Raw genomic sequence first — 12852 nt, forward strand, 5'->3', positions numbered from 1 at the left:
CCGGTGCTATGGATTGAATTTTGTCCTCCCAAAATGTAGGATGAAGCCCTAACCCCAGGGCCTGCACATACGCCCTGAAGTGGAACTCGGGTCTTTCAGGTATAAAGAAGTGTAATGAAGTTAAGATGAGGGCCTTAGGGTGGACCTTTCCAAGATGGCTGGCGAATTGTAGAACGTCGGAAACGCCGTGTGGAGGAGACACAGAGAACACAGAGCCAGTGATGCACCCAGGAGCCAAGGAACTCTAAGGACTGCCACAAAGCCCCGGACGCTGAGAGAGGCCTGGGGCAGACTCCCCCTCACCCCCCCCCCCCCCCCACGGCCTCTGAGGGAGCCAGCCCTGCTCACACGTTGATGTTGGACCCTCAGCCTCTGGAACTGTGAGAGAATCCGTTTTTTTGTTGTTTTAAGCCACACAGTTTATGGTTCTTCCTCACAACAACCCTCGCAGACGTATACCATGGGCAAGAGCTCCGACACTGCGCGGGCATCCAAGGAGGGCCAGTGGCTCTCACACAGGAGAATGCGGCCAGATCACCCCAGAACCTCGTCGAACCCAGCGCTGGGCCGGTGCTTCACAAGGTCCGGAGTGTCAGCCAGGAACGTGCGTTTCCAACAGCCCCCTTCAGTCCAACCGCTGAGCCAAAACAGCCAGGGCTATATTTTTTTACCTTAAAGAACGCTCCCTGAGTTTTAAAATGCCGAGGAGCCATTCCCCGTAACGTGTAGATGCAAAGAGGTAAATGCGGGGTCATTGGCACAGGTCATGTTCACGAGGGACCCTCCCCCCCACCCACACACACACACACGTTACATACACGTCAGGCCCCCCACCCCGAACGGCTCCCCGGGTGCGGTTTTAAAGCCATTAGACTTTATTCTCCTCTGAGGGCAGGGCCTCCAGCCTGGTGGTACTTTGTGTTTCTGAGGAAGTTCTCTTTGGGGAAGAGGAGGAGGAGGAGGAGGCTGACGCCCTGAGTTTTAAGACGCCGAGGAGCCATTCCCGGTAGCGTGTGGACGCGAAGAAGTAGATGAGGGGGTCGATGGCACAGTTGGTGTTCATGAGGGACACGGTGAGCTGCAGGGACACCCGGAAGGCCCTCTGCTCGGGGCAGGACGGCGGGTAGAGCATCTGCCTCACCATGAACTGGGTGACGTTGAGGTGGTAGGGGCTGAAGCACAGCACCACGGCGACCAGCACCACCAGCGTGAGCAGGCAGGCCCGCCGGTGGTGCCCTCGCTCGCTGGTCAGAGGGTTGTCCCGGGCCGTCCGGCACAGTTTCAGGGTGATCTTCACGTAGCAAAACAGCATGACCCCCGCCGGCGCCCAGAAGCCCACGACGCAAGCCCCCAGGATGATGGGGGACAGCCGGAAGACCTCCTGGACGCTGTCGTACTCCATGCAGGTGACCCTGCCTGCCACCGGGATGCTCATGGTCATCAGGAGCAGGGGCGCCGTCTGCAGGACCGCCAGGGCCCAGACGGCCACGCAGACCAGCCTCGCCCGGCCGGCGCTGCGGAGCCGGGGGCGCTGGTGGGCGCGGACCACGGCCAGGTAGCGGTCCGCGCTCACGCACGTCATGAGGTAGACGCCCCCATAGGTGTTCAAGTAGAACATGAACGCCGTCAGCCTGCAGAGCCCCTCCCCAAAGGGCCAGCTGAAGTCCAGCGCGTAGTAGGCGATCTTCCCAGGCAAGGCCAGGGTGAACAGGAGGTCGGACACCGCCAGGTGGACCAGGTAGACGTTGGTTGAGTTGCTCTTCTTGCCCCTTTGACAGGCGAGGAAGAGGGCCAGGGTGTTCCCCAGGGCGCTGAAGACCAGGAGGGCCGTGTAGAACAGACAGAGCATCACGCTGGCCGCCCGGGGTAGGTGGTGAGGAGGGCAGACACTGGCATTGTGGGAGATGCTGCTCAGGGTGGCGGTGCTGGAAGCCATGTCAGAGAGGTCCTAGGGGAGACAAAAATAAGTAAAGTGGGACACTGAATCTGTGGGTGACAGCTCTATGTAGCAATAATTAATAGTTTGCCAAGGCTCCAACCATGAAGACAGAGGAGAAGCAGTCCAGAGATGGAAGACGCTGATGACACCTTGCCATACTAGCAGTCAGCAGCTGTGTATCGCTGCAGGTTGCCCAGGACCAAACCAGAGAGGGTTGGACCTGCATTACCACCATTTGCCCACCATCCAGAACTGAAATATCATTGCTGACATGTACACATAAGGAACTGTCTGACATTGAAATTGGGTCTCAGAAGAACTGGTGGTCCAGAAAGAAGCTCACTACAGATTGATTCATATGCCTTTCAGCATAAAGATTATTGCTTGTCTCATTTTTTATTCTTATAAGTATATTTCCAGTAGGAAAGGATCTCACTCATCTAGGGGAAATGGTGAACAACATAGACTGATGAACAAGAACAGACCCAGAGACAAGGAGCCATGGGTCAGACTGTTGGACCTCAAAGGGAGGGTGGGGTTAAAAGGGAGAGATCAACCAAAGGACTTGTGTGCATACATATGAGCCTAACCAGTGGTCAAGGACAATAGGGGGGTGCGGGCATGAGTGGGGGAAGGACTGGAATAATGGTTTGAGGACAAATATGTGATACCTTAATCAATAAAGAAATTAATAAAATTAAAATTAAAAAAAGAAAAAAACAGTTTGCCAAGGCAACATACACACAAAAAACACATATTTTTAAGTAAACTCTTTGTTGAAGTGTAACGCACGGTTCCAGCTCCTATGGCTGTGTTTCAAATCACCCCTGAAATGTAGCAGCTTAAAACACACTTTTTATGCTCACAGCAGATGTTGGCCAGGACACAGTGAGAATGGCTTTCCTCTGCTCCTCACGATGGGGACGCTCAGCTGGGAAGAGTCAAGGGCAGAGGCTGGGGCCACCTAGAGGGGACTTCACTCAGTGGGCGGCAGGTAATGCTGGCTTCTGCCTGGAGCCTCAGCTGGGGCTGTCACCGAAGGCCCCTGTGCGTGGGCTCCTGGGCCCGGCTTCCTCTCAGCATGTCAGCCTGGAGGGAATTAGATTCTCACACAGCAGCGGGGGGCTCCAAAAGAAAGCATCCCAGCAGAAACCGGTTTGGCTCAGTGGATAGAGCGTCAGCCCAAGGACCGAAGGGTCCCGGGTTCAATCCTGGTCAAGGACATGTACTTGGGTTGCGGGCACATCCCCAGTAGGAGGTGTGCAAGAGGCAGTTGATCGATGATTCTCTCTCATCGGTGTTTCTAACACTCCATCCCTCTCCTTTCCTCTCTGTAAAAAAAAAAAAAAAAAATCAATAAAATATATTAAAAAAATAAAATAAAATATAAAAGCATCCCAGCAGCCGGGCAGACACTCCATGTACTAACCACATCGCTTATTTCCTGTGTTCTGATGGAGGGACCGCTGGCTGCCTTGCAGGGACTGCCCCTTCCTGGGTGAGCCAGGTCCTTGAGGGTGTCTTCCAAATGCAGAGGAACCGGTCCAGAGCCACACCTCAGCCAGCTCTTCGTTGGACTCTTACACTCTGGGTCACTGTCTCTGCCCTCCCCCACCCCCCATCCTATCCACCCAGGGCCACGGTGCCCGAAGACCGGGGGCAGCCTGTGTGTCCCAGAGCCTACGACATTCTCAAACTAGCCAATCCCACACCTGCTGCCCCGCCTTGCCGGTGCCTTTCCACAGAAACCACAATAAACGCCCTCGCTCTCGCTTCCGCCCCTCTCCCTCTGCCTCCTGGCTGACCCAGAGCTTCCTGTGGGGCCCCCTGTGATGTGGCCTGCCCCTTCTTCTTGGAATCTCTAAGACAAACCCTCTTGTTCAACGGCATTTGTCCCCTGATCTGGTGGCCTCACGGAGCCTCACATTTTCCATGGGCCACTGCCCCGCCTCCTCTGACCTCGCCTGCACCCTCTCTCCCACCACCTCTGTCGGCTACAAGCCAGTCCCCAGCCCGCCCAGAATCGGGGCAAGGGGACGGAGCTGACCCTCTCGACAGGAGGAACCTCAAAGAACTTGCAGCCGTTTTAAAATCCAACACATACACGCATACATGTATGCGAGTCGTAAAAGTACAGCTTGGTGATTTCCACACAGTGAACAGGCCCTGTGATTAAGCACCCAGATTCGGACACTTACCTCATCAGCCCCCGAGAAGCTCTCCTTCGCCCCCCCACCCCCTCCACTCAACGGCCATCACCACCCTCACCTCTGAAATCACTGCTCAGATTCTAACCGCAGTCCTTCCCAAGGCCCAGAGAATTAACCTGAAGAGCAGCCCTCCGTGGCCGCCTCCTGCCTCCCTCCCGCCTGCCCCCCCCCCCCTGCAGCTCCCCCTGTGTGTCCTCCCATTTCTCTCTCACAAACACACACATGCACTAACCCTCTCTCACACACACACCCCTGCAGCGGTGCGACCTGCCTTACCCCCCTCCACACACACACACACACACACACACACCGCCCCCCACCCCCACCCCAAGTGTGCAGGCTGGTGCTGCCCTGGGAACCGAACCCCCACTGACATCGCTGCCTGAGGAGTGAGCTCTTCCAGTGCCTCTACTCCAGAGGGCAGGCTCCTCTTCCTTCCCTCCTTCCCTGAGCACTCTGGCCTCAGGCCACGCTGAGCTTCCAGGGCACCAGGTTGAGTTGGGGACAATGGGGAGGGGGATTCTTGCAGGAGCCAGGGACTCAGCAGGGCGAGGAGCATCGTAGGGCAAATTGAGCTCAGGAGCGTCCTGGCCGCAGCTCAACTCACCTTCTAGAATCGACTTCTCCAGTCACAGAGCGGCTAGGAGACCCTGGTTAGAAGTAGTGTGTCCCACCCTAGCTGGTTTGGCTCAATGGATAGAGGGTCGGCCTGCAGACTCAAGGGTCCCAGGTTCGATGCCGGTCAAGGGCATGCACCTTGGTTGTAGGCACATCCCCAGTAGGGCGTGTGCAGGAGGCAGCTGATGGATGTTTCTCTCTCATTGATGTTTCTAACTCTATCCCTCTCCCTTCCTCTCTGTAAAAAAATCAATAAAATAAAATAAAAAAATAATTTAAAAAAAAGAAGTAGTGTGTCCCTTTCCCTGTTTGTTCAGGACTCACAGGCCACAAGCATGGACTGGCTCCCGAGGAGACCCCAGCCCTTGGCCTCTGTCCCCCCTTCCTGACTCTCCTGGCCTCTCCCCCAAGACACAGCACAGGCAGTCTCGCTGGGCCTGGGCCTCTGCCCGAGGGCCTTGGGGCTCCCCCGCAGTCACTCCCTCAGCCGAGGGTGCCTCTGCCCTCCCTTCACTACCTGGCACAGCGCACACCCCCTCGGCCCTGCGGAGTGCCACCTCCTCTCGGAAGCCTCTGAGTCACGTCTGTGAGCCCCTCCACCCTCGGGGGCACGTGACGGCGGCTCAGGCGTGCCTCTTGCAGCGAACACTCCCCAGGGAGCCCGGGCAGCATCAGCGCCCAGGATGCTGCAGCCTGGCCTGGGCCTCCTTTTTCGGTCTTTGGCACAAAACAAGTGCCCTGGACCTTGGGTCCTGCTGGCAGCCCCTGGTCCCGCTTCCCAGAGACACCCACAGAGAAGACACCTGCACACCCCGGGGATGGGCAGGTGCTGTCACACCGTGCGTCCGGTTTAAGGTGACCAGATCGTCCAGGTGTTGGCGGGACAGTCCTGATTTCTAACAATTTTTCCCATATCCCGTGGCGTTTTTAAAAAGTCCCAATTTTTGGAAAGATTGGAAACATTGGAAAGATTCTTTCCAAAAAACTGGACTTTTTTATTTTTTATTATTTTTTTTCATATATTTTATTGATTTTTTTACAGAGAGGAAGGAGAGAGATAGAGAGCTAGAAATGTTAAAGAGAGAGAAACATCGAGCAGCTGCCTCTTGCACACCCCCTACCGGGGATGTGCCCGCAACCAACGTACATGCCCTTGACTGGAAATCAAACCTGGGATCTTTCAGTCCGCAGACCGACGCTCTACCACTGAGCCAAACCGGTTTTGGCAAAACGGGACTTTTTTAAAACGCCGTGGGATGCGGGGGAAAAATTGTTAGAAATCAAGACTGTCCCGCCAACATCTGGATGATCTGGTCACCTTAGTCTAGTTGTGACTATTTCCTCTGTCCTATCTCTGTGTCCTCCACAGGCTGGGATTTAGGCCATGAATATGACTATCAAGCCACCAGAGTCAGTCTGGGCAGATCAGACCCCAATTTGGAGCCTGAGAGAGAGGGGCACGCTCTCGGGCCTAACACCTCTCATCCAAGAAGGTTCTAAAGGTCACCCCTGGCATCCGCCTCAAGGGAGCCAGCCTGGGCCTCTCAGCAGTTTTCCCATGAGACTGACGCTGGCCTCCGATCCCCCTGGCCTGGCCTAACTTTCCGCCCAGACAGGAATGGCCGGGACAACAGATGCAAAGAGAGGGCGCGTGAAGAGCAGCTACAGCCTGCGCCGTCCTCTCTGAGCCCCAGCACCTGCCTCCTGCCTTGAGGAGACTCACCTGTGGTCCACTCACCGGGCTCACCGAGGCCATGTGCAGCCAGCCCACAGAGCTGTGGCCGGCGGCCAGCTGCCCTCCTCAGGGGGTGCCTGCGCTCTCTGCTCTGCAGGAATGGAATCAGTTCACCGCACTGGAATCCACGCTCTTGGGGCTTCACCCACCCCTGCTGAAAACGTAAAAGAAAAAAAAGAAAAAAGGAAACAAAAAGGGGACGATCTTCCTGCCACAGGACGTGCACAGTCAGCCACAAGACCTCCCAACCAGGCCTGGCCCCCGTGGCCCCCAAGAATGAGGGAGGGAGGAGAGCCGCTCTGGGAAGCCGCTTTCTGTTCTCTTTCTGTGTCCCACGCACAACGGCTGGGGTTTAGGCCACAGACAGGACTACCAAGCAGCCACCATTCTCCCCTCTGACCACCCAAGCCCCCGAAACTGGAGTGAGGGCGAGAGGTGCCATGGGGAGACTGTGATGAGCTCAGCCTCCTGTTGGCAAGTGGAGGGGAGACAGCTGGCTCAGGATCTCCTGGATTGGGGGCCTTAATGGAGCCCGACAGTCACATCTGCGGTCCTGATGGACAGCGGTCCGAGGGCTGCGTGAGGCGGGCTGGGCAGCTGGATGGTCCCAGCAGGGCCACCACTCGTCTCCCCTCTCGTTTCCCAGCGAATGGTTCTCTCCACCACACCGCTGGCTAATAAAGGCGGCATCGCGCCCATCCTGTGCCTGGGACTGTGCCTCGCTCCTAACAGTCATTCCTGGCTTTCTCTGAACGTCAGCGGCCAGCTCTCCAGCCCGGCCTGAAACACTCCCCGAACCCCTATGTTCCCATACTGCCTCGGTTTCCCCCAGTCCACAGTGTGGCTCAGAATGCTCCCCTAATCGGCCTCCCACTGACAGAGGCCACAGGTCCTAAAAGATATCCCCCGAAGCTCCTCATCTATTGGAGAGAAGTTTTGTGAAGTAGCCCTTTCTCACCAGAAACTTACCATTAACCTCCCTCCCGGCATCCCCAGAAGGAAGAGCTAATGCTGTCTGACTTAGGCACGCTTCCCAAGCCCTCGGGGAACCTTCCTCCGTGTCCCCAAGACATTTTGGTTCTCCTGGAGAAAGGTGAGGCCCAGAGGCTGCTCTTCCTGGGCTGGGTGGATCCCCCACGGCTGCAGCTGCATCAGAGCTTGGTGACCACCCTGGGTGTTACCCGGGAAGCAGCTTTGCAGGGCCCTGATTTCTGACGCCGTCTGCGCCTGCCCGAGAAAGCAGAGGTGGCACCCCTATCTCATCTCTGTGGCTTGCACGTCTGAGTTCTGTGTTACAGCCCCAAGCGTAATCCGTGCGGCCTGGTGTGGTTCAGTGCAGGGTACAGCAGCTGTCCCTGTACAGCCGGTGCATCCTCCCCTCTTAAAAAAAAAAAAAAAAAAAAAAATGAGGAAGAAAAGGATTGAGAATGGGTACAGATGTATTTGCCTCCTTTTTCAAAAAAATCTTTTGAATCATTACTAGGACTTCTGGACACTTAAGCAGACTATTGATTCACTCACCCATAGTGGATGTCCACATTACCCTGAGGGATACCACAGCGACAAACCTTCCTTCTGACAAGCAGACAGGTGAGACCTCCATGGAGAGACAGGCACACAGAGAGGATAGGTTCAGGGCCTAAGGGAAGACCCGGGAGGTGGCTCTACCACGTCCGGAGTGGTCAGGGAGGTTTCCCAGAGATGAATATGAATATACAGGATGGGAAACCGTTCGCCAGACATATCCCGCCACGGAAGCAAAGGGAAAGAGAGCGGAGCGTTGTGCACGCGATCTTTGTGTCACTTTCACTCATGTTTCATTGTCCCACACAAGTCGCATGGCCACGTCTAACTTCAAGAAGACAAGGAAGTGAAATCCTGCTATGTGCTGGGGAGGAACACTGAGAAACCAAAGACACCACTACATGAGTCTGTCTCTCCATCCGGACTCAGGTGTCAGCTATCTATGGGTACACAGGATCAGGCCAACGTGGTTAACTGCACAGACCCCGTTCCACCTCCCGGATTGGCCCATTTCTACAAACACTGCCCCCCCAGGCCATCCTGCAAGCCTCCTTTGCTCTCCCTCAATGTGCCATCCACCCCCACGTCTCCTCTACAATATGCTGAGGCAGTGGCCATAGAGTAGCCTTTGCCATCTCTCTCCAGCAAGCCAACCACAGCCTCTCGTTCCCCAGGTCTGGCTCTCGACGTTGACATTCTAATCCACTCTACATTCTCCATCCCATGGTGAGAATGGGTTTGCTAAAATGTACAGTGGCCCTACATTTCTCGAGAACACGACCCTAATTCCACGGCCTGGCATGTGCTACTCTCTTTGCCTGAAATGCACCTCCCTCCTCCCACCTGTCCTAGGTCAAGTCAGCTTCCTACTAAATCATCTTCAGTCAAGACAGCTCTGGCACCTCTCCTCCAGGCAGCCTACCTTGACTGCTCCCATCCCCCCCATTTCATATACATAGATGCTCATCTTCTTACCTCCCCTGGTACCCTACTCATCTCTATATTAGTGTGCACTATAAATTATACCACCATGTGTTGGATGGTGAGCCATTGCGAGATGTGATGAGCTTCCATAAATTTTAGTCTCTCTGGGGCCTGACACAGGCCTTGGCATGGAAGAGGTGCTTCGTGAGTGATCTCTGAACACAGGAGTGGTGGTGAGGTACTGCTATGCTAAGCCTGCCTACCACAGCTCCTACTGGCTCACCTCCCCAGAAGCCTTCCCTGGGTTACTCCTGGGGGAAGGCATGTCTAAGACATTCACAGAATATTTTTGAGTTGGGAGTCAGGTGTCTGCAGGTCACGGAGAGCAACATGACGCTGAAGCTAGAGACGACAGCTGGGGTTGAAAAGCCACCCTTCTATCTTCCCATGACCTCATCGAGTCACCAAATAGAGGAACCCAGTAGACGCAACTGTCCAGTCTCCCCAGACGAGGAAGCTGAGGCCCAGAGAGGTGAGTGAAGTCATCCGAAGTCATATAGGCAGCAGCTATAGACAGCCCCAAAGCCTGGACCAGCCTACAGCCTCCCACGCAAATGCTCTTCAAGAAAAAGAAGGTGTGGGTTCCTCCCACTCTATCCCATGATCAATGAGAACGTAAGCAAACCCGCAGTTAGCTGGAACCGACCCTGTTTTCCTTTATCTACACTCTCCCTTCAAGAGGAAGTTGAAATCTGATTGAATTACTTCTTTTTCCCTTTCATTCAATAACTCTTATTTATGCACCCTTCCTGCTCAAGGCACTGATCCAAGAGAAAAACACAACCTTTCTTCAGATTGTGGGAGCAGGACATAGATGCCTGCACGTTAACCAAAAATTGCAAGGGAAATGCCAAATGGGTAGTTTAGGCAATGAAGACAGTTTGCAAAAATTTCACAAGAAAATGCCCCCAGGAGAGATTTAGTCAGAAAAGCAACTCCTGGGGAGATTCCCTGGGCTCCACTCAATCCCCAACCCTGATCAATGCCCACCTGTGATCCTTCTGTGCAGACTGACTACACCGATGTGCCTACAGCTGAAAAAGCACAGAATCAACAGAATGAGATCACTTTGTAATCAAGTGTGTTCAATTTTCTCCTGGACCCAAATTCCTCCCCAGGGCCCTGCACAGCACCTGGTCAGTCACCACACACCGATGTGTGTTCAGGATGAATGGGTGCATTCTTCTAGCTAAAGGTTACCGATGGCAGAGGTTTAACCCAAAAGGAGTATCTCCTGAACTCTTAGTTGTTCCATTAGTAAGCTTTTTTTTTTTTTTTAATTGAAATAAAACATGCTCACAGAAAAATGTCCAGGTCATAAATTCAATGAATTTTCATACAGTAAATAGACCCATGGAATTAGCACCCAGATTAAAAAAATCAACAAAAAAAACAGAAGCCCCTTCTGTGCCCCCCAGAAGCCCCTTCTCGTCACCACCTCCCAAAGTTCTATCACGTAGATTACTTTTGCCTGGTTTTGAACTTTATATAAATGAAATCACAAGGCATATGTCCTTTCAGTGCTGACTTCTTTTGTTCAACATTATTTTGGTAGGACTCACTCATATTGTTAATAGTTACAGTTCTTTTGCTCTCATTGCTGTATGCATTCCTTTGTGTGGATGTACCAGCCCTTATTTATTTATTTTCCTGCTGATTAATATCTGAGTTGTATCCCATCTGAGGCTCTAGTGCTGCTATGAACATTGCTGAGCACAACAGTTGGTGAATATACTAGTATGTATTTATTTCCGTTAAGATATGCCCAGGGCAGAATTGTTGGGCTTCAAGGTATATACATGTTCAGCTTTAGTTGATACTACAATTAGTTGGTATTTAAAAGAGGGAAAAAAAAGGGCAATGGGGAAAAAAATTGTAATTACCTGAGAAAAATGTAATCTTAACATTTTATCAATGAGGCATTTGTCTTCAGTGATTGCAATAATTAAATTTTTTAAATAATATTGTAGTATGCTAGATATTGGGTAGTCCAGTAGTTTTCAAAATTTGGATTAAAATTTACAGTAGTTTTTAAAATGTTTATTATGGTGGGACATTCATAAAATTTACCATTTCAAGCATTTGTAGTGGATTTTGAAATTATTTTAGTAGGTCATGATCAGAATTTTTTTTAAAAGAGAAATAGGCCAGGACCGGTTTGGCTCAGTGGATAGAGCATCGGCCTGCGGACTGAAAGGTCCCGGGTTCGATTCCGGTCAAGGGCATGTACCTTGGTTGCGGGCACATCCCCAGTAGGGGGTGTGCAAGAGGCAGCTGATCAATGATTCTCTCTCTTCGATGTTTCTAACTCTCTATCCCTCTCTCTTCCTCTCTGTAAAAAATCAATAAAATGTATATTTTTTTAAAAATGCATCAGTGAGCATACATACTATTTTGTGGAACTTTTGTTGAAGTGTATGTGCTCTGAGAAAAAAAAAAAAAAGAGTTTGTAAATTGTGGGTCCAGTTCAACACTTTCAATTTACAGAGTGGAAAATATACTAAAAAATGTAAAGTGATGTTTCTAAATGTAGCTTTAACTAGATAGACCATGACATCCTAGCCTCCAATTCAGAGTATTTTCCAACTCCCACCTCATTATCTTTGCTGCCAATCTTTTCAAACTTATGGGCTAGATTCTGGGGCCATATCTTTGTGGTCCCACATTTTATCGATGAGAAGGCTCTCAGGGTCCCTGCCCAGTAGACTACAGAAGGGGCCAGAACCCAGTAACTGTACCTATTAAAACCTGGGCACCCCATTTGACCCTATTTACCTTAGGGTCAATCAGGAATAGTACAAACCTAGAAATTTAAAAGAAGAGCGGGGAAAGGATCTGTGGTTTGACATTTTTCAGAATCTTTTTTCTCTTTGTTGTGCTTCAAGCACTTTTCAAGAGCAGAGACCAGGAAAGGAAGCACTATAAATAGAAGAAGACCCGGTGGGGAGGGAGGGCTGGGGGAGGAGGAAGTGTGTTCCGAACACCTGCTTGTCTCTAAATCTAGGGCCTTGATGGGGCTTTTCAGATGGCCTTTCCCCACCCCAACTGTGCCTCACCCCCAGCCTCTCATTTAGTCCCTCCAAACTGGAGCTAAGGTCTAGTGTCTGGCCTAGGACACCAAGATCCAGCCCCAGCCTGGCACCACCCTCCCCTGAGGGTTCCTGGGAGGAGGGCATCTGCCCTGTCTTGAACCTAAATTCAACCCAGGACAACGGATGGGCCTCTTGAGGCATTAGCTTCTCACCAGCCAGCGATGTCTCACATCAATTAGGTTGTCGCACCTGTATGCAAAACTCAGCCCTGTCTTCCCAACCTTTTCAAATAAAACCCACCCACAGCCTATGAGCTAGCTCTTTGACCAGGCAGACACAGCAGGAGGGAAGGGAAATGAAAATATGCATCTTGAGGCCATACCTAGAGAGCAGTGTTTTTTTTTTTCACTGAGTGTAACTTTTCTTGGGGGCTGACCTGGGTGGGAAGGGACAGAAAGGCCAGGCCGCAGAGAGTGTTGTGGGGCAGACTCCCCCTCTGTGCTTCCCTGCTTCACCAGCTGACCGCCGTTCAGTCCCCCAGCTGCAGATCCGCCTCCCTGAGCCTGCTCTCTACTCCTCACCCCAAGCTCCTGTCACCCTGCAACCCCCCACCTCCATATCACCTGGGTTGGCCAAGAGCCCTTCAAGGGTCCCTCTAAATTAGAACTCCCTGTTGCATGATGGGCTCTTCAAACACCTTATGTGTTGTAATTTAGCTTTAATTTGTGTGATTTGGTTAATATCAACAAACTGTGAACTCTGAAGACAGGTCGATTCGAGTTGGATTTGCTCATCCTTAGATATCTACCT

At 52.3% G+C, this 12852-nt stretch overlaps 1 protein-coding gene across 1 annotated transcript; it reads right to left on the bottom strand.

Moving 5' to 3' along the window:
* Nucleotides 1-708: 708 nt before the first annotated feature.
* LOC118730575 (G-protein coupled receptor 183-like) lies at nt 709-2027 on the bottom strand. Its single transcript, XM_036458631.2, has one exon. It carries the CDS (start codon nt 1934-1936, stop codon nt 869-871), a length of 1068 nt encoding a protein of 355 aa, XP_036314524.2. The 5' UTR covers nt 1937-2027; the 3' UTR covers nt 709-868.
* Between the last annotated feature and the right edge of the window lie 10825 nt (nt 2028-12852).

This window comes from Pipistrellus kuhlii, unplaced genomic scaffold (genome assembly GCF_014108245.1).
Source record: "Pipistrellus kuhlii isolate mPipKuh1 unplaced genomic scaffold, mPipKuh1.p scaffold_m20_p_3, whole genome shotgun sequence".
NCBI lineage: Eukaryota > Metazoa > Chordata > Mammalia > Chiroptera > Vespertilionidae > Pipistrellus > Pipistrellus kuhlii.